The sequence below is a fragment of the Filobasidium floriforme genome (assembly GCF_021052385.1).
Source record: "Filobasidium floriforme strain CBS 6241 chromosome Unknown HD553scaffold_7, whole genome shotgun sequence".
Lineage (NCBI taxonomy): Eukaryota > Fungi > Basidiomycota > Tremellomycetes > Filobasidiales > Filobasidiaceae > Filobasidium > Filobasidium floriforme.
Genome location: NW_025763628.1, coordinates 963,937 through 984,954, shown reverse-complemented (window position 1 = coordinate 984,954; position 21,018 = coordinate 963,937). Strand labels below are relative to the sequence as shown.

Genomic DNA, 21,018 nt, shown 5'->3' with positions numbered 1-21,018 from the left:
TCTCGAAAAGAAAGAGTTCGGAGATAGAATCCAAAGTCTCTGCCGGCTGTTTCCAAGAGAACCTGTGTCTTATCATCGAGGTGTCCCGACACAGTAGGTAGGCAGCTATAGTCATACAATTTGCGTAGGTCCCGCAGGGGCGAGAAGACCTTCTTCCTGGGGTCTCTGTCTGTTACGGCGTACGAGCAGGTCCATCAAGCTCATGCTTGTTTCACGTCCTCCACTACGAAGTCAAAGCTACAAGCATTCAAGAAAAAAGGCAGAGAATTAGAGTTTGCTATGAACTCCAACACGGCAAAAGCAGCCAATGAGCCGATCCTCCGTCAAGCCAACTCTCTATCCCTCAAACTCCCTGCACCTCATACTCACATCCTTCTCAGCATCATTAGCTGTTCTATCAGGCCTTACTCATGGATGGATGAGAACATTGTATGTAGAAATGTTAGTGTTGCTATTTCTGAGAGTAGGATCTTGGAGGGACCTGGTCCTACCTTATAGGGTGCTTGAGGGAATGAGTCAAAGCGTCTTCGGGAGAGCTCACAACGGTTCTCGACCGCTGTTGCACGGACCAGCTGCGCAAGCCTTGTGCACGAGCAGGCTCTGCGGAGATGATACGTCCAGCCGCATCAGCTGTAGCAACAACGAGTTGCGTCTGATGTTCCCCCGGATGTCGTCAGGTCAGCAGATGCATGTGAAGGTGATCGTAACCAAGTATCGAGAGGCGAGTGAACAGGTGGCTACCGACGCGACCGGGGTGGCGCAGCATACGGCTTACTACACTTCTGTTTCGCTGTTTCAGCAGCTCCTTCCATCGATCCATCGACTCGTTTCACCTCGGCGAGTGACACCCCTACCAGAAGAGAAAAGGTACGCGGGCACACCTTGCACGTTCTTTGCTCCTCCTCCTTGTGCTTCTGAATCGTGTCTCATATAGCAAGCCATCATTCGGCTAGCGTGTGTGGCGTTTCTCGGTTCCTGAGGCGAGAGTCCGACCGAGGCTGCCGGACGCGGGGAGCGTGGTTTGTTGTTTTTGTGCCGCGACCGAGGGGGTGGGATAGGGAATGAGATGGATGGGATTGATGGCATCAAGAGGTTGATCATCACCAAATGTCAGAGGTGCGGCAGGAGGACAGGAAGAAGGCAGCGTCTGATCGCCATCAGCTTCCTTTTGATTTTAGAGTTTCTCATCTGTCGTCAAGGTTCAGGCTGGATCCACCTCATCAATCCACGCTCGGACTCGTCACGATCACCTCGCGATCGACCTCGCAAAGTCGTTGGCACGACTGTTAGATATGATCAAATCGAGGAGAAACGATTGCCTAAAACTACGCAGCATCACGTCAAGCTAGATCCACTCCAACGAAATACCCTTCAGCTGGAAGGTCCCAACAGGTGGTCTCATCGGAGTAACGAGTACGGATCGGACAAGATCTCGAACTCGGGACGCGTGCTTCTTGAATCCCGCTCGAGGTCGATCTTTCTGATCATTCTCAAACACATATCCAACACACGACACAGCACATTCAGCGTGTTCAACACAGGAAAGGACCAAGTAGATAGACAATCAACAATAAACAAAGCAACAAGACACGCCGGCCGGTCGGCATTCGCTCGATACGGAGTAAACCGGCGACGAGCCTTGGTCAAAGGAAGCTGCGAAAGGACCTTTCGACCTCGACCTCGGACCTCGTATTTTCGTCGTCCCACCTTCAACATCTTGTCAAAGAAAAGAAGAGTAACTCTCGACTTCGAAGTATCAGAGATAGTCTCTGCGCAAATTGAACGGGTAGAGAGAAAGGCCGAGGTCAGCTAGTAAGTTAGCATGCGATATTGTTGCCAATGTCATGACACCGTCGTCGAAGGCTGACTGGACAAGATCTTATGCTTACCTCTTCCTCTTAGAGACCCACCTTTCCCCTATCGCCTAGAGTATTGCTATCTACCTACCTCGACCCCGGGACATCGTATCTCGATCCGCTCGCAGAACGTGAAATACGACCATCGAGATGTTACGCAAGAACAAGACCTCCAGGTCACCTCTATCTACCCCAGCCAACCTTTCCGATCAACCAGGATCAGGACCTCAATTCCAGTCTCAAGCTCAAGCTTACCCGCAGCGAGATGGCACGTCAGCCCAGACCTCACAGATGGGAAAACAGGCCAAGCTGTCTAGTTCGCCTACTATCGTGCTGGAACCCGTCGCTGGATCCGGACCGGGTCAAGGCATGGGAATGAGCTCGTCGGGAAGTTTCTTGTCGTTGAATCGGTTCTTAGGAACAGGAGGTGGAACCGGGAATACGGGGAACGATAAGGATTTCGGTCCTGGTTTCGGGGTTGCACCTGGATCAGGATCAGGGTCAGGTTCTGCAGCAGCCGCAGGATCGAGTATAGCATCGAACCCAAACTCTGCACCTGGAGCACCGCGACCATCCGGATCGAACGCTCACAGGTCGACCTCGAGCTCTTCAGGGCAACACTTGACGGTGCCTCAGAGCGGGAGCTCGGGATCGGGATGGAAAGGGTTCGGATGGTTTGGAGGGGGGAACAAGTCCCGCTCAGGAGACGGGTCGGGCGGACGTGGAGAGGACAAGAACGCCGGGAAACGAAACAAGGACGATATCTTCGCGGGCAATGCGAACACCGGCGCAGGACAGCAACAACTTGCGAATGCGGCGGGTGCGGGAGGGAGGAGGTCGCCGAGGATGAGCAAGGGGGTCATCTCCGGTCCGAGCAATTTCGTCCATCGAGAAAACGGGACGGCCAGGATGTCGACGTTGCAAAACGGGCTGGCAGCCGGGTCGAGGTCTCCAGAGAGTTTGGGGCTATCTCTGGTAGACTCCGGCGGATCGCGGCAAGGACAAGGTGTAGAGGTTGGTGGTGGTGGTGGAAGTGATGCTGGATCATCACCAGGGAGGACGTGGGGTCGACGAGCAACCGTAGGTTCACCAGAAGAGCGGGCTGTCTCTCCCTTGTTTGATCGGATGGACTTGCCGCCTGTGCCGCCGCTTCCACCAGCCAAATCACCAACACTGTCGAGCTCGTCCTCGTCGCCGCGTTTGCCTTCAGAACCTGCCACCCCGGGCCTCAGTCGAGAACGCACAGGGTTGAGGATATCAACCGACTTGTTGCGCGGCGACGGCGGGACCAAGACCGTTCAGGGGAAGGGCTCGAATGCCCCAGGAAACCTGGGGACGACGTCGAAACGACCTTGGGCGAGGAGCGTGGACGATCTGAGCAAGTTGTTGGGTATGGAGAAGAAGCCCAAACACAAGGTCCTCCTAGGCGGTGTGCAGAAGGATTCGATCGTCCTCGTCCCCGGGTCCGCAGGGGATTACCAAGGACCCGCTAGTGCGGGCGCTGGATTAGGGATCTCGACGACCGATGGGTCGCCAGTGATACCGACAAGCGCGAGCATGATGTCGTTCCCCGTATCCCCATCTTTAGGCAATGGAAGGCAATTTCCCGGGGTGACTAGCAGTGCGAGCACGCCGACGAGCGATGGACCGATGAGACCGCATACACCAGTCGCGAGCGTGCCCATCTCGTCTGGATCAGGGGAAGGCCCGCCGCTAGGTAGGAACAAGTCGCGAGAGGTCGTCAGTCAGCTGAGGCGATCAAACAGCCGGGAAAGCTTGCAGAATGTCTTGACGAGTGTCACGGGTGGTCAGAAAGCGCTGGAAGAACCCACAGGCAGGAAGCGGGGTGCGAGAAGAAAGACCAACTCGTTTAGCGGGAAAATGTTGCTGGACGTCATGTCTGGCGCGACCGGGTTGATCAAGGGCAAGGATCACGATGTCGAAAACCAAAATCTGCCGAGACAGGTCGACAGGGTGATATCGTCTGGAGGCAAGGCGTCGAGTCCAGCCATTTTTTACGGAGGCGCTACAACCCAGGTCGATGCGAGCACGGTCGTAGGTCGGAACGGGAGTACTGCTGCCAAGCCAAAAGCACCTCAGGGACACGGCCGTAGCCAATCTTTCAATCTCCTCGGAGGGCTCTCGATCGGAACCAAGACGGCCCGGGACAGACAGCGTTCGGGGCAACCTGATATCGGTCGGACTCGCGATGGGGATCAGTTGGGATTGCGTTTGGAGGATGGCGGCCTGATCCGTACGCCATCAGGCAATGCCAAGAGGACCTCCCAAGTCATCCACAAAGAGGGCTTTCTTTTGAAACACAACCCAGCTGCTTTGCGCAATACCAGGAGCGGACGTACACCTTCGCCGAACGTCATCAAAGGGCTGGGTGAGGATTACTTTTCGTTCAAGAAGGAGACCGAGGCGTCGCGCAACTGGAAGCCGCACAAGGTTGTCATCAAGGGGACCAAGCTGCACTTTTACAAACCGCCGAGCGATAAGAGGGCAGGGATCGAGGCGCTTTTCCCGACCGTAATCGTGCAGGAGGTGAGTTGAATGCCTACATCTGTATCGTCTTGGCTGCTGATATCTGAAGCATCGTGCTAGACCGGATCTCCTACGGCCGTGATTGGAACGCCGAAGCACGGTCGACGACCGGCTCAACGAGTGTTTTGGGGCACAACACGGCATCCGGACCTCAAGGTCAAGCCAGGTGTGATGGCAGGCCAGGCCGAACGCATCATTGGTGGTTCGCTCGAAGCTTTGGCACACGAGCTAGTCTTCGCAACACAGTTCGACGGGACCAATCGTAGCATCCCAGACCGGGAAGAGATGATCTCCTACAAGGTCTTTCTCTGGACGGTGTTGCTCCAGTATCATGGGACGACGCATCTTCAAACGTTGTTTCGCGAGATGGACAAGTGCTTACGTCGAGCCATCGACGCAGAGGATATCTCAGTAGAGTCCTTTGCTTCACGGATTCGTGTGGTGCTGGATGTTCTGATAACGGATTTTGGAGCTTTACGGCTGCCTCCCGACAGTCCGCTCTCACCTATCATCGCATCTCTGCTGGAGACTGGCATGACACTGTGTCAAGCAGAACCTTGGGGTGCCAACACGTTCGAATCGGCCGTCGGCGACGCAAACGTCGAAGCGCCGACAGACAACATTACACGCGATACCCCACAAGAGCTGCTAGCGGAACTGGAAAACTTGCCTCTCCAACGTGTTGCGGATGCCATGTCAGACATGTTGTTTGCCAAGCTGCGCGCTCTTCGGCTCAGTCTTTGTCAACTCGATGGTCAAGAGGGCAGTCAAGGTGATACCCAAACGACTCTAAACCTGTTTTACTCGCACGGATTCAGGCCGAGAAACGTATCGAAGGCGGTTCTTTCCGATGTTCTCGCTCGATCAGGCGATTCTGACGCGCTCGCGGATCGTGCGAAACGGCTGAGTTTCTGGATACATCTTGCAGAACTCTGCCGATCTCAAGATATATATGCTCCCTTTATCGCGATCTGCCAGGCATTATTCTCTCCGCCCATCCTTCGTCTCGATGGACTCTGGGACCTTGTTCCCATGCACGACCGTGACACGATTACAACATGGCGTATCCTTGCTGGCACACATCACGCAGGAAGACTACCTTTTCACACACCGCTTGCGAGCAACACTCTGGCTACCGAGAAAACAAGGACGATACCTTACCTTGGTCCGACGGCACCAAACTCGTCCGATCAGGAATCAGGAGCCGCCTTTGCGAGCTGGCATCCGCTCGCTAGATTATGGGTCTCGGAGGTTGAACTAAAATCAGGCTCAATACCGTCTATAACGAAAGACGACGCCTCAAGAAGGTTCGTCTCACGCTTATACGGGGACGCACTTGACGGTGGAGAGCCAATGTCACGTTGGATGGACCTCTCGCGAGAAATCCAGCCATCTTTGCTGAGCTCTTCATCTTCGCGATCGTGGTCTCGAGCCGAAGGGCGGAGCATGTCATCCCTTCAGCCTCTACTGTATACAACACCTCTGCCAATCAACACCCTCTTTGCCACCGGGACGAATCTGCCAGACGCGTCTTCGGCGCTCTTGGCCAAACCGGAAAGTCGCCGACCTCCTTCCTTGTTGGACACGAGTCGCGCAGCACGGCGCACATCGATGCCTAGCCGCCGAAGTAGTCTGAGTGACAACTCGAGCTACAAATGGCGTGATGGAGAAGCGCCTAAGAGTGAGGGCATCGGGAACGCCGTACGGCGGATTACAGGGCAATTGCACAATGCCACCATTCGTATAACCGACGAGATCGAATTGCAGGTCGCGGATGGTGATGGATCTTCCCCCAACGCTTTCCCTCTATCTCGCACAAGCAGTCGCACTCGCTGTAGCCTCGCGACAGACAGGATAAGCCGCTCAGGAGCGAGCTTGCATCTGGCTGTCAACGTCAAATATGCCTCTACGGAGCGCCTCATCGACCTGCTGATCTGCGGAATCGAGGGGGACGGGCTGGGATCAGATGACAACGGCCAGATGCCCCTTAACTTCTCCCTTGCTAGGAAGTTTGCCTTGGACCTCGACGCATACCGTCGCACGTTCTTTGCCACATATCGGTCGTTTCTGGAACCGACCTTATTATTTGAGGCAAGTCTAGTTGATTCGGACAAGTCAGAATCTCGACTGACTTCTTGTGGTATAGTCTCTAAAGAAGCGATTTTACCGGGCGGGAGAAGCCGTCATGCCAACCGGAGCAGAGCTCTCATCTGCAGCCCTGCAGTGGTTGACTGGCTCGACCTCTTCAATTGGCGAATCGTTGCGTTCCGAAAAGCTCTCTTGTTACATCCGAACCCAAGTCATCGAGCTTCTGCGCTTGTGGCTTCTAAAAGGTGACGGACTTCGGTCAGCGTTGGATGATGCAGAGCTTCTCGCACGCATGGCCGAGTTCGTATCCGAGACTGAGAATATCGATTCTGGCGTCCGCACCGAGGAGGAACACGTCATTGTTGAAAGTATACGATCTTGGTGGACCCTTTTGACAGACCGGATACTCGCCTCAACCAAATCTACCTTGGTTGTTTCGTTAGACGATACGGGGGAAGCGACCGACGATGAAAAGGATGACCCGCCCGGCGCAGATACCGACCTGGATGCGATCGTCGCCGAGCCGCCATCATCCGGCGAAGAACTCTTGGGGATGCTGGCAGGTATCGGCAGGACCCTAGTTAGCGGTATCAGCGCAACGGTAAGCCTTGAAAATGTCGGAATTTACCGAGACATTGTCTTAGTAATATTTTCGAAATTCCAGGATCTTCATACCGTGTGCGGTGTCATTGAACGGCAGTCTCGCGATCCTCTCGGATGGTATCTGTGCGAGGTGGTTCCCTCAAGGTCCCGACAGGAGCGTCATCAAGTTCAGATCGCATGTCCACACCGAACTTTTCGGCAACGTCTCGGAGCGCCCGCGCATGGCCTGCCTCGGTTCCAGACGTTGTTACCGGCCAGTGTACAGACTGCCTTGGATGGTTACCAGGACGTCAAGCTATGGTTAATCAAGGCTATCACCGCATCAGGACGAGATGCAAACATGCGGGCGGGGTTACTCACAGCCCTGTTCGAGGCGCTTGCCCGGTCCAATAACCCTGAAACGATCGAAAGGCTCGAAAAGCGGGCTTCGATAGCATCACTTTCCGCCTTGACTGCCAGCTCCAGCAGCATCACGGTCCCGTCCTTTGTAGAAGCAGTGATCACCGACGTCTTGCTGGACCCGATTGTCCGGTTGGAACTCGATGTGTGGAACATCGCCGTCAAGTCATTTATCGGGCGTCCAGACGATCTCGTGGGGATATTATCCACAGCGCGGCTGAGATATAGTGGTGAAACAAGATCAGCTTCCACGCCAGATGTCGGTAAGTTTACCGGCCTAAGCTGCTCGACCCGTATGATAAGTCGGCTCATGACGACGCCATTCTCCTAGCCTGGCTCATGCGGTGTCTGGCCGAGATCGTTTGGTCATTTCCAGAGAGCCCGGACTTCATGGTCAACTTCGAAAAGCAACGGTAAGCATATGAGCAAAAGTTCATGGCTGGAAAGCGCTGACAGGCTGGTTGAATCACAGCCATATTTATGAAATCGTCAATGTCGCAGCGACGAGCTTTGTATGCACCGATTCCCGCCAGAGAGCGCGGTCAAAAGCTCTCCTTGCTAAACTTGCGGCAGGCACTGCCGAACCTTCGGTAATACAACGCCCCTTGGGTGCCAACTTCGTTCTTTACCAGACGATCTTTGGTTCCTTGATAGGCCAAGAAATCGCAAGGCAAGACCGCGAGATGCAGACCATCGTACAGCTGCTCAAACACCGCGGCGAGGCCAAGACCCGTATGGCCAACAAGGAGTACGAATACAGCACGATCATGAGCAAGAGCGCGAATCAGAAGACTCCCAAGGCGAAAAAGCACGTCAGCGACGCCTTTTGGTGGTCTTCACGACCAGCGTCTGTTGCCGCCAAGGATCTGTTGTCGAGCGCTTCACAGGGTCTGGCTCGGTCGACAGGTAGTCTAGAGTTCAAGACGCCGAAAGAATCGACGCTCACGCTAAATCTGGCTGGATGCCGACCGAATGCGATCCCCTCGGCCAATCGGTCGTTCGTATTCGAAATCGTCACGCCAGAAGGATTGCGACATATCCTTCAAGCCAAGTCTCGAGCAGACATGGAGAGCTGGACTGACACGATCAGTAAAGCCTCGGAGATGGCGCTGTTAAGACGAAAGACGTTTGTCGAGCCGACGATCATCGAAGTCGCGGAGCCACTGCCGCTGTTGCGTAAGTGCGGTCCTCTGCTAGATTGAAGAATCCGGCTGAAACTTTTTCTCTCCCGCAGCAATGCGTTTGACCTTGGAAGCAGAGCTAGCGAGAGATCACGGTCCGGAACCCAGTCTCTACGCTATACCGCTCGCAGCAGAAGCATGTATGGCCATACTCGAGCAGAAGTTCCTCGAAGAACCAGGGTAAGCAGACCTGAGGTGGGATGTCTCTAGCCTTCCGACTGACGTTTGTGCAAATCTAGGCTGTATCGTATCCCTGGATCGTTAAGCCGAGTCGACGCTTTGGTCCGACAACTAGTCGCTGGTAAGTATCACCTGGACCGCCTTCCCCTAACACTGCTTAGACACGTCTGACGAAGGCAATTACTTCTAGGCCGCATTCCGGACCTCAGTCACGACGAGACTTATGCGGATCCGACGACCATTACGTCTGCCTTCAAGAAGTGGTTGGCCTCAATGCCAGAGTCCATCGTGACGGACGAGCGGTATTACGATTTCATCCTCGCGGACAGTAAGCAATTTTGTCCTTTTCGCTTGACAATTCGGATCCCAGGTTTCTAAGCCGTGTTTCGCCTAACTCACAGAAATAAGCGAACGAAACGACCGACTCTATGCGATCCGTAGTTTGATCTGGTCTTTACCTCCGGCCAACTTTGCTCTTCTCCACCGGATTATCCAGCACCTAGATCTCGTCAACGATCATGAAGAGGAGAACCAGATGACGCCCCGGAATCTGGCGACCTGTCTCGCGCCGACGTTGTTCTACCCTTCGGCCAAGTTCGGGGGGATGGACGCGGCGATGCATCACATTGGACACGCTTTGAACCTTATCGACGTGAGTTCTGATTCGGATCCATACATGGATGCGGGCCGTGGCTGAAGGGCTTGTGCTGACCGCGCCTCACGTGTCCATTCGATTCACTTGCAGACGATGATCTGTCAACGATACTGGCTCTTTCACGATTTCGAGAGCGGCGAGGGCGGGGGTGCAAGCGCTCCTTCGTCTCCCATGCCCGTAGTCGAGGCGTTTGACAACCACGCTGGAGCTTCGGATCATGATCCGATCGAAGAGCTGGTGGCTGGGTGAACAGACGACTATGCTCACACGCCTCTCTCGGCACGCAACTCGTCGGAGAGTTTTCCGCCTCCACATCCGACACGGCATCAAAAACGCAACGACGACCTCTTCAACGCTCCAACGGTATGATCATAATCTCTTCTGTTACGACCATGCAACGATACCCTTGACGAGTCCGTGTAGCCATGTACGATTATCCGACTATGAAGAAGATTAGGGCCTGATCGTTTGCAAAATGCTATTGGTAATGAAATCCGAGCTATTTGCTAGTGTGGAGTACGGACAGACCCATTTCTCTGATTTCATTAGCATTTCAGAAGGACATGATCGCTTTGTGTTTTTCCGATTTCGGAAGATTTTGGAAGATTTCGGGACACGAACGCGGGATCACGACAGGCCACTGTTTTCAGCACCTCTCGAGGTGCTGAAGCGTGCCTGGGATTTTGCTAGACGGGAACAAATCATAGACGACCGTATTGGAAGTTCCAATACCATTTTCAATAGCCAAGCGATCACCCTGTATTGAAGGGGAAACATTATGCCGGGTCACACGGGGTTGACCTAACATGGCTGGTGGGCTATATCATTTCAATATCAATAACAATATCACGCAGAGAGTGCAAACGATCAGGCCCTTATGCCAAGTTTCGAGAGAGCTGGGGCCCGGAGCAGAGCGAGATGGGCGATCGAATCTGTCCCAGACAACATGTGTCGCATGTGTTTCGAGTGAACCACGTACGCATGTCTCGGAGGAGGAGTATTGCAGCAGAAGGAGCGGGAAGATATATGCTTCCGGGTATTTCTGAGCGGGGGTATATTCGCGTGACGAGCGCTTTCTAGCCGAGTGAGAACCACAGACCCACGGCGATCAAATCCTTAGGAGGAGTGCCGTGGAGGGGTCACAGTAGTACGACGTAGAGCTGACAAGTCGGAGTAGTTGTGCTCCTGCTGTAATCAGATCAGCGCATGTGGTCGATGTAATAGGTTGTACAAGGACCTACTAGTCTACCTTACGGTGTGGAGCACACACCTGTGCATCAATCGGAGGAGCTAGACCGAGAGACCTTTCCCGGCGATCGAGCGAGCCAGGTATCCGGTCGATCATTAGCTTCGAAGTGCGGGGGGTTTCGAATCCGACAAGCATAATAAGCAATAGTCTCGCCTGGCTTATCTAGAGCTCAAAAGAAGTATCACTCGCCACTGCCGTGATTCGAAGTCGATAGGATCCACACAGTCTTCCTTGGAAAGGCCTGACAACGCCGAACATGCAGCAAGTAGCATCTCTCGCCATGCCGGCGAGGCCCCAGGATGGATCCCTGTTCGCTTCCGATCGACTGTTCAAGAGCAGTTCTGGGCAGGGTACAGGTGGGTCACATCGAGGAACCCGGCCGTGCAACCTGGCTGATCCTCACCAGCGTCGGTGTTGTCATGATCTATAGGCGAATCGAGCAAGTAAGCAACGCGCACAAGGAAGGCTGTGGGTATGAGGATGTTGACGATATTCGTCTGCTCTCGTTCGGATCTAGACCGTTGAAGAGACAGGGCAAGGGGAAATCGTGCATGGGGTGTTACCAGTAAGTCGTCCTGTCTTTTTGCTGTACATTGCTTCAAGCTGATGGATCCGACGTACTATGCATTTTGTCACGTCGCCTATTAGAGCGAAACAGGTAACGACGCTCCATCATCTCAGACATTTCAGGGATCAATCGACTGACCTAACACGAGATGCAACCCTAGCGTTGTCGAGGATATCCCTGTAGTCGTTGTAGCGAAAAGGGCATACAGTGCGTTCCGCAGAGCAGTAAGTCGCCTGAGTACTGCTTACTTCTCGACTAAGCTGCGATTACCAACTCACCGTTTATCAATCGATGATTGATGTTCCAGCTGCGGCGATCGCTTCTTATAAGCGACAAAAGGACAGTGAGCTTGTGGTCAGGAAACATTCTTCTTCTTCAGGCGAGTCTTGTTTGGCAGCGTTGTGAGGTCCGTGCCCGTCTGATGGGCTCACTTCGGAATGGCTTTGGTTCCGATAGGTGAGAAGGAGAAGAAGCCGGTACCATCGGCCTCGAATTATGGTAAGGGGATTGCGATTGACACAGTTCAGACGGTGCCGTCTCGAAGGATATAGACATGCTAACATAAAGCTCTCGCCACAACTCGAAAACCTCATATTGAATAGGAGGATGGAGACCTGATCCGAATATCAAGTTCTCCGAACCGATCTTACCGCCACCAGAAGCATTCGGGGATCTCGGGCCTTATCCTCCTCCTATGCCGCAGACTCAGGATGCTTCGATTTCCGTGTCGATCTTTGGTTCTCAGCCGATCGAGAGGTTTCCCTTGCCGCCCGCACCGCCTTTAGGCTTTCAGTTTGGGAATACCCACACCACTTCGAGCCCGAGCACGGGATCTTCGCACCTGGAGGACAAGCCGGTCGTGTTCGGTCCGATGGGGGCTTATGGGGACATGAACGGACACAACAACGGATTTGCGGTCCCCGTCTCGATTCAGGGAAGCACCATGGGCTTGCCGAGCACCACAACCCATATCCCTCGGATAGACAATGTCGAGATGAAACCAGTCTCTAAGGTTCATTCGGCTGCGCTGGAACGGGATGCAGCGGACACACTGGTCCCAATCATCAATGACTACGAGCCGTTCTGCAATACATTGGCAGTAAGCATCACTTATCGGTGAAGCCCTGTTCCTTACTTAGGGCTTCGACTGATGGAGCGATCTATTCCTGCTATACAGCGCCATCGAGCACAAGCAAGATCGGGCACCGACTCTGACCGCTCGTCTGCGTCGATGAGCATGGGACAGTACATGTACAACTTGCCTTATGACGCGGGTAACCCAAGACCAGACTTGCACTCGCTCGTATTTAACGTCAAGTTCAGGGAAGAAATGTAGGCGACTGCTCAGTAATCCTTATCAGACGAGGACAGGGTAGCTGAGTTCAGTCATGCGTCCTTCGTTTCTAGGAAAGCAACCTTTTTGGCCAAGAGTCCGCAATTCATGTTGAGACGAATGTCGACAGGGACATTTGACGCTATCACCAGGACCGAAGCGGGTGCCTGGTCTGCTGCCGTCGTGAGTTACGATCTCACAACGACTGGCAACTTGGTGCGAATGCTTATGTTCGGATAACGATCCAGGCCATGATTGCGTACCCGTGGAATCCGCTCTGGGCGAAGTTACACACGAGCCAGGAAAGGCAACAGCTTTTCAAACTGTTGGAACGTGAAGCGCTTTCGCATTATCATTCGATCAAGACTCGGCCAAAGACGTGGCTTGAGGCGCTTGCAGCGGGATCATTGATTGTCACGGCGTTATTCGAGATCGGGAAGTATACCAAGGTGAGAGCATCGATGACGCTAAGATCACTTTTGGCTATTTCTGATCGCATCTCTTTGTATCAGGCTTGGTTCTTGGCATCCGAGCTTTATCTGTGAGACACAATAAGAGCCGAAAATTGTCAGAACCATTCATTAAACTTAGCCCCCTTGCGCCTTCTAGACATGCCGTTCAATTTGGCCTTCATCGAAAAGGCGCCGGTTCCGTCCCAAAGGGCGCGATCGGGAAGGCGATCTTTATCGGTCCAAGAGATTCTCGAACCGGACCTCTTAGGCCGGAAGACGGTTTCTTGTCGCTGGGCGACGACATTTGGTTAGTAATCGCAAGGTGGTCCGTCCAAGAATCCCAATTGACAGGTATGCGTCGTGAATGTGCAGGTGGAACCTCGTCCGGCTTACTGTTTCAGCAACCGTTGGTTTGGATAATACCGATAACCCGGTAAACCTAGAAAAGATTTGGACACCTTGGCCGACTGCGGTACGTGCACTTTTTTACCATTAGATGCTCCCGGCGGGACTCAGATCTCAAGTTGTCTGCATATCAACATCGCAGATAGGCACCCTTCTTCCGCCTCCCTGCAAATTTTACGATTCGGCGCGAATGGCGGTGCCCTTGAACTTGCCCAAAGAGGATTACGAAAGCCAGTGAGTTGAAGACTGCTTCCCGATTGAGAACCGGTCGCACAGAGAGGCTGAACGGCAAGTTCATCCGTGATTGTAACAGGACAACGTGAGCAGATCAACTGATTTAAGGACAATGATGTGAATCAAGCTAATGAATAACGACCGTTTGTGACCATCAGACGTTTGAAAGTGCAGCTGGTGCGTCTCCCTTCCGTCCAAAAACAGGCGATTAGCTGTCTAACCCGTTTTCTGCTGCCAGGTCATCGTGTTCTCTGAGGTCGTCTCCTTGACGCACACGCCATCTACTCAATCTCCACCTTCCTCCCCTCTTCCAAACGTTCCACTCACGCAACAGGGAGATCCGGAAAAGCACTTCAAACTGCAAGAATGCCATGCGACGATCCAGGCCGAGGTCAAGTCGGCCTTTGACCCGTTGGTCAGATCAGGAAGTAGGGATCCCATGTTGTATGACTTGGTAAGCCTGGTTAGATGCCATGCGTACATAGAGCACGTTTCGCTGACAACGATCGGGAAATGATGATGATCAGTGGCTCGTGCTCGGCATCTCCGAGATCTACCTGTTCCTGGCTGAAGACTGTGATCATCGAAACGACCGGATCGTCAACGCCTGTCTCAGTTTAGCTGGCATGTTATCGAGCTTGTGTTCCTCTCATAACGGGTTGTTATCAGAGTTGGACGCGTTGACGATATCGACACTGCATGCGGTGCGGACGGCTTGCAGGCAGGAAACGATGAGGTATGATCGGGTTGGTGTGCCCAAAGGTGAGTCCCCGGTCGTATACGAGGCGTTCTGATAGAGCGGGAGGACTGATAGATGTATGCGCTGCAGACGCTTTGTACGATTTGCTGGTCATCGAGGCGAGTCATGTGGATCAGATCATGTCTCAGCTGGCGACTACATCTCCAATGGCGTAAGTCTCAGTGTCGCTCGCGGTCAATCTCTCAACCCAGTATCTCTATGCAACGCGCTGATCTGCTGTCTTTTAATCGAATCCGACTTGAACCGGATACAGAGCCAACACCTTTGCCTGGTATCAATCCAGCGGGATCTCGCACTTTGCAAGTGACGCCGCTTCGTACCAGCCCGAATGGAATGCGAACGACGGAGCGGTGTTGGAAGAGGTCGCGCCTGAAGTGCCCATGGGGCCTGAGAGTAAGATGTACTTTTAGCCTTCTCTAGATTGTGAGTTTGTCTTTGTGAGGGATGTTATATGGACAATTTGTAGAACGCAATATGAAACGCATGATACCCAGGCGTTGACCGCTATGTCGTGCGCTTGAATCTGCGCTTTTGATTGGTCACCGTGCGATTTGTTGACAAAGTAGATGATCACTCAACCATTGACCTCGAGCGACAATATCCTCTAACGGACCATGAAGTGACAACACCTCGATCCGTAACGTCTGATATTCCTTGTCTGAATCTCGCTTTAGATTCGTATGATAACCCAAGACGCCATCCAAACAATATTCTCGCTCGCAGTCCAAGCCTGGTACTCCTACCTCCAAGATCACGTTTGACGGTATCACTGCATCCCGTTACGCCAACATGGCTCTCGATAGCAACCTCGGTGGAGGTGGTGGGAAAGGTGATCTGTAAGCTCGACAGGAGTCTTCTACTCTACAATGGGTGCTAATACTGGGCTATTACATCCAATGACATGTTGGATGTGTCGAACGATATCACAGCACCAACCCCTTCATCACGAAACCTCAGGCATCGCCTATGAAACGACCCCCTTCCAGGCCCGGCTCGGCCATGTCAGGACACAGTCGATCAGGTATGGGAATCGGAGGTGGGAGCATGGATATTGTTGGGGATCGAGATGAGGGGATGATGGAGCGAGGCAGGGATCGGTCGGAGGGCGAGAAAGGCGCTTTCGGTGGTGGTGCGGGAGGCATGAAGTTTTCGACGGGTAGGAATGTGAGTCTGCAGCGTGAATTCTAGAGGATGCGTCACGGAAGATCGAATGATTCACTTGTGACCATCGCTATGTCTGGCCGCTCAGCTCGACCGCTTCATCCCCTCCCGATCCTCTTCGGTCGACCCAGCCCTGGCAGCAGGCGACATGTCCAACTATTCCATCTCGAACGACGACGACTACATGACCAACGTCTCTCTGGCCAGTACCAACGCATCCGATTCCAACGGTCAACCAGGCGCACCGCATACCCGGATCTTGTCCTTTGCCGCCGCACCCCCCTCGTCATCATCCCATAACCCTCATGCGACCTCTCACCTCTCCCTTTCCCGGCAATACACCAAGACCGGAGCCGCCGGTAAAGGTGCTGCTGCAGGATCCTCTGCTGCAGCAGCAGGAAAGTCCTCGAGAAAGTTCCCGCAGACTCCGGATAGGGTTCTAGACGCTCCCGGGTTTATGGACGATTATTACTTGAACTTGATCAGTTGGAGTTGTACGAACAAGGTCGCGATCGCTCTGGTGGATACGGTTTACATCTGGAACGCCGAGACGGGGGATGTGACGGGTTTGCATACTTCCACGTGAGTCCAGCTTTAATGCAGTGGACCACGCAGAATCAGTGAGGGATGGGCAGCGGACCTGATGGCGTTTCTGTGTTGGGTTCTGTCAGGGAGACCGAGCTACCGGTGGTCACCTCCCTCAACTGGGCATCGGATGGGTCGTATCTAGCCGTAGGGAACGAGAGCGGAAGCGTCGAGATTTGGGATACGGACACCGCCAAGAGGATCAGGAACATGACTGGGCATCTCGTAAGTCGTCCACCTTGCTCTTTTTACGTCTGAGCCATCTCGAACTGCAAGTTCATCTGGTCTTCTGCCTCCATTAGGCCCGAGTACCCTCGTTGTCGTGGAACGGATCCGTCGTCTCCTCGGGGTGCAGAGACGGATCGATCTGGCACCACGATGTCAGGGTGCAGAACCACAAGGTGCAAGAACTCAGAGGACACAACGCGGAAGTTTGCGGACTCGCTTGGAGGGGTGACGGGCAATTCTTGGCATCGGGAGGGAATGACAATATCGTGAATTGTTGGGAGTGAGTCAAAGTAGCGTCGAGTGAAGGCTTTGATTCTGACCAGGCAGCTGATGATGTGTGTTATCGGCTTATAGTGGGAGAATCGGACAATCGATCATTAGTAACGATGTCAATCTTCCGAGTCAGGGGCCCAAATGGCAGAAGCACAACCATACCGCTGCCGTTAAGGTGAGTCGCTTGAAGAACACGTCCGAACGGGCTTCAGGCTAATCTCTCTGCTCGCGATGCCTGTAGGCTTTGGCCTGGTGTCCATGGCAGAACAGCCTGCTGGCGACTGGAGGCGGGACTAGCGATCAGACGATTCATTTCTGGTGAGCCGGGCACCCCCATATCGGGACTCCCTTGAAGCAGCGAAGTTGAAGATCTATCGTGCACTTTCCAGGTCCTCGACTACGGGAGCCCGAGTTTCATCACTTCCAACGTCATCGCAGGTTACCAGTCTCGTCTGGTCACCTCATACCAAAGAGATCTTGTCGACCCACGGCTACCCGGACAATCACTGGACGCTCTGGTCTTACCCCTCGTTGAGCAAGGTGCACGAGGTCACCGGGGCGCATGACAAACGAATCTTGGGCAGTGGAGTCAGCCCCGATGGATGTACCGTAGTGACCGGCGCGGCGGACGAGAGTCTCAAGGTAGGTCAATCTGCGGAATGATGCTCGCAGAGACCTCGCTGATCTGACGTCTTGCCGATACCCCAGTTTTGGAAGATCTGGGAGGCCAAAGCGACTCCCAAGCAGAAAATGATGGAGAGGGATGAGAACGGTGCGGTAAGGAACAAGCCAAGCGTCAGCATGTGGCGATGATCTTGCTCGGGCAGTGATGGCGCTTGCGGAGATTATGGACTTCTTGCGTGATTATCGGCGCAGTCGTTTTGTACAGATCCAGATTTGGTCTTCTTGTGTAGTCTTACCCAATCATACCTGAGACGGGCCCGTGTTTCAGATCGATCTCAATCTGTACTAATAAGGATCTGCACAAACGCCGACTATTGCTTGGAGTACCACTCGATAGGAGCGTTTGTAAGCTTGTATTTCATATCGTAGCTTAGAAAAGGGTGCTTCCGGACCCCAGCGATGTATCACATAGCCTCCGGAAGATCGCCAAGATCGATGAAACTGATAAGGCCCGTCAAAAGGCTGAGAGGTTGATTTGAATCGCAAAACAAGCCAAGCAAGCACAACTGCTAGCCATCAAGGAAGCAGCAGAAGAGGCTCGAGCAAGAGCAAGGCTGCACCGAGAAGAACAACAGCCTCGAGAAGAGCGGGATCGTGATGAAGGGCGTCAAGAGCAAGAAGAAGAGATCCCGGCTGTGGCGACTCGAAAGAAACCGGCGCCATGGATACTTGCCCGAAAGTAGAATAAAAGAAGAATACCGCATACCCCCTGGCTTGAGCGGCAAGCTATAAGGCCTGGCAGCCGACCTGCCGGGTCTTGGGGTAATAAGGTCGCGGGACTGGGGAAAGGTAACGGTAGGCATAGCGATGTAATAACGGATGTCTAACTACTACAAGGTACTAGTTAGACGCCTACGAGAACATCTCCTAAAAGGTCTCCGAGAGGGTCCCCGAGAGGGTCTCCGAACGAGACCCCGAGGCGACGCGCACCGTAGGTCGCGCGTCACGTGACGCCTATAATAGGATCCCCCTCCTAGATGCGAGCTCCGAACGCATCAAGCATCGCCGTACTCTTGGCGGCCCGGTACCGGCAACTCAGGGTGTCGCTTATGGAATTCCAGCACCAGCGTGTCGTTGTGGTGGAAATCCGAGGGGCTAACCCACTCGTTGTGCTCGTCCCCCTACCCCTCGAAGCGCACGTAGTACTGGGTCCTACGCCCGGCGCGCGTTGAACGCAACTCCTTGGAGTGTACGATTTCCGATACCACCCACCCCAAATCCCCGGTGTCCAGCACCTCTGGCTCAGGGGGTGGGTCCACTGCTCTCCCAGGAAGCTCGTTCGGCTTGTACGGGATGAGCAGCGAGACATGAAACACCGGGTGGATTCTACGCATCCCCGGTGTCAATTCCAAACGTCGCGCCATGCGACCTTCTCCTACGACCTCCGTGATCTTGAACGGGCCGTAGGTCTTCCACTCCAACTTCTTGTTCGGCCTCACGGTATTGACGTGAGCCGACGACAACATCACCATGTCGCCAACATTGTACCCCTCATCCGGTACCGCCGTACGCTTCCGATTCGCGTACTTCGCCATATCCTCCCTGGCCTGTCTCAGCGCGACATTAACAGACTCCCAGATGTTGTTCATCCGCTCTCTGTACTCCTGTATCGACTCCACAGCCGAATCCTTGGCAATGGGCATGGGGAGTTCGACGGCGTGCTCCCGCCCTTCCGATGCCATGAACGGCGACATACCGATCGCCGAGTGCTTCGAATTGTTGTAGGCGAACTCCGCCATGGGCAACAACTCGGTCCAGTCGTCCTGCTGGTAATTGACGTACGTCCGCAGGTACTGTTCGAGCGTCGAGTTACTGCGCTCCGTCTGACCATCCGTCTGGGGATGGAAGGCGGTCGAATAACTAGGCTCGACACCGGACAACTCACAGAACTCCCTCCAAAATCTCGACGTGAACAGCGTTCCCCTGTCCGAGATGATCTGCCGGGGAAACCCGTGCAGTCGTACCCACTCCTGCAGGAACATCTGTGCCAACACCTTGGCGTCGTTGTCCTTCCGACAAGGCACGAAATGTGCCCGCTTGCTGAAGCGGTCGACGATCACCAGGATCGCGTTCGAACCCCTCGACTCAGGTAGGTCCGTGATATGGTCCCACGTGATCGACTGGTAGGGCTCCGTCTCCGCTTTCAGGGGAGCCAGCTCACCGACTGGTTTGGCCCTCGGCCTCCGATTCCTCTGACACTTGTCGCAACTAGCCACGTACTGGCTAATCCACGCCTTCATACCCGGCCAGTAGAAATCTCTACTCACCAGGTCCTCCGTCTTGTCCCGCCCGTAGTGTCCGGCGGTCTTCCCATCATGGAGCCTCTTCAAGAGCTCCGTCTTCAAGCTTCCCGCATCGGGAACGTACACCAGCCCGTCGTACATGAGCGCGCCTCCCGGGCTCAGACTGTACCGACTATTCGTCAAAGTTCCCTCCTTGACGCCCTTGATCAGGTCTCTCGCGACCGGATCTTCTTGTCCCGCAGGGATCAACGCTTTCAAGAACCAATCCCCTATGACGGGGATCGTTCCGCACAATCGCAACGGGGGTTGTACCGTCGCTGCGCTGACCACCAGCGCGTCTGCATTGACGGGGCGCAACAGGGTCTCTGCCTGCTTGGGCTCCGTCTCCTCCATCAACTCCTCTCTCCTGCTGAGCGCGTCAGCCTTCCCGTTCTCTGTCCCCGGCTTGTACTCCAACGTGTACGAGATTTGGTTCAGCAACTGAGACCACCTCGCTTGTCGGTGGGACAACATCTTGTCCTTCTTGAAGTACTCCAGGTTCTTGTGATCCGTAAGGATCCTCACCGGGAACTTCCCGTCCAGGTAGTGCCGCCATATCTGGCAGCAGTACACGATGGCGAGCAGCTCGCGATCGTGTACGTCGTAGTTTCGTTGAGCCGGCGTAAGGCTCTTCGACATGAACGCCACGGGATGTAGTTTCCCGTCGTCCCCTACCTGCGACATCACCGCTCCCATCGCACCTGACGATGCGTCCGTCTCCAGTACCACCTGGCGCTCCTCGTCGTAGTGAGCGAGGATGGGCGCCTCGGTGAACGCCTTCTTCAACTCCTTGAAGGCAGCATCCGCTGACTCCGGCCAGTGGTACTTCACCCCTTTCTTTGTCAAGGCCGTCATGCCTTGAATCTTCTTGGAGTAGTTCTGTATGAACCGGCGATAGTAATTCGCGAACCCCAAGAACGACTGCAGGCCTCGAATATTTCGAGGCGCCGCCCATTCCAACACCGACTTCACCTTCGACGGGTTCATGCTGACCCCCGTAGGGGCAATATCATACCCCAAGAACTCCGTCGCCGTCGTGTCGAACTCACACTTCTCTGCCTTTGCGTACAGGCCATTCGCCTGTAGCCTCCTCAGCACTTCCCGTACGTGCTCGTCGTGTGTCTCCTGATCGGCGGAGTAAATCAATATGTCGTCTAAGTAGACGACCACACACACGTCTAACATGTCTTGGAAGACCTGATTCATCCAGCGCTGGAACGTCGCCGGCGCGTTTGTCAAACCGAATGGCATGACGAGACATTCGAACAGACCATAGCGTGTCGTGAACGCGGTCT

The 21,018-nt window shown here is 54.2% G+C and overlaps 3 protein-coding genes across 3 annotated transcripts; all 3 read left to right on the top strand.

The window, feature by feature from the left end:
• The first annotated feature begins 1,906 nt into the window (after positions 1–1,906).
• HD553DRAFT_211348 (uncharacterized protein) lies at positions 1,907–9,871 on the top strand. The gene is made up of 11 exons (XM_046177168.1): positions 1,907–4,403; positions 4,464–6,494; positions 6,550–7,092; positions 7,156–7,756; positions 7,825–7,906; positions 7,966–8,669; positions 8,728–8,854; positions 8,914–8,975; positions 9,045–9,182; positions 9,256–9,506; positions 9,600–9,871. Exons 1-11 carry the CDS (start codon positions 2,007–2,009, stop codon positions 9,756–9,758), a joined length of 7,095 nt encoding a protein of 2,364 aa, XP_046037913.1. The 5' UTR covers positions 1,907–2,006; the 3' UTR covers positions 9,759–9,871.
• Positions 9,872–10,684: 813 nt separating this feature from the next.
• On the top strand, positions 10,685–15,005 carry HD553DRAFT_309163 (uncharacterized protein). Its single transcript, XM_046179646.1, has 21 exons — positions 10,685–11,114; positions 11,189–11,201; positions 11,276–11,323; positions 11,407–11,416; positions 11,487–11,550; positions 11,634–11,705; positions 11,783–11,824; positions 11,929–12,425; positions 12,504–12,658; positions 12,734–12,842; positions 12,908–13,108; positions 13,172–13,200; positions 13,269–13,418; positions 13,484–13,583; positions 13,659–13,750; positions 13,830–13,835; positions 13,909–13,927; positions 13,989–14,204; positions 14,278–14,512; positions 14,580–14,661; positions 14,764–15,005. Exons 1-21 carry the CDS (start codon positions 11,015–11,017, stop codon positions 14,918–14,920), a joined length of 2,397 nt encoding a protein of 798 aa, XP_046037912.1. The 5' UTR covers positions 10,685–11,014; the 3' UTR covers positions 14,921–15,005.
• A 153-nt stretch (positions 15,006–15,158) lies between these two features.
• Positions 15,159–17,892, top strand: HD553DRAFT_283050 (WD40-repeat-containing domain protein). Its single transcript, XM_046178171.1, has 9 exons — positions 15,159–15,346; positions 15,440–15,674; positions 15,760–16,253; positions 16,343–16,481; positions 16,559–16,764; positions 16,839–16,932; positions 16,999–17,075; positions 17,147–17,399; positions 17,466–17,892. The coding sequence occupies exons 1-9, from the start codon at positions 15,300–15,302 to the stop codon at positions 17,568–17,570; spliced, it is 1,650 nt and encodes a 549-aa protein (XP_046037911.1). The 5' UTR covers positions 15,159–15,299; the 3' UTR covers positions 17,571–17,892.
• Positions 17,893–21,018: the final 3,126 nt, after the last annotated feature.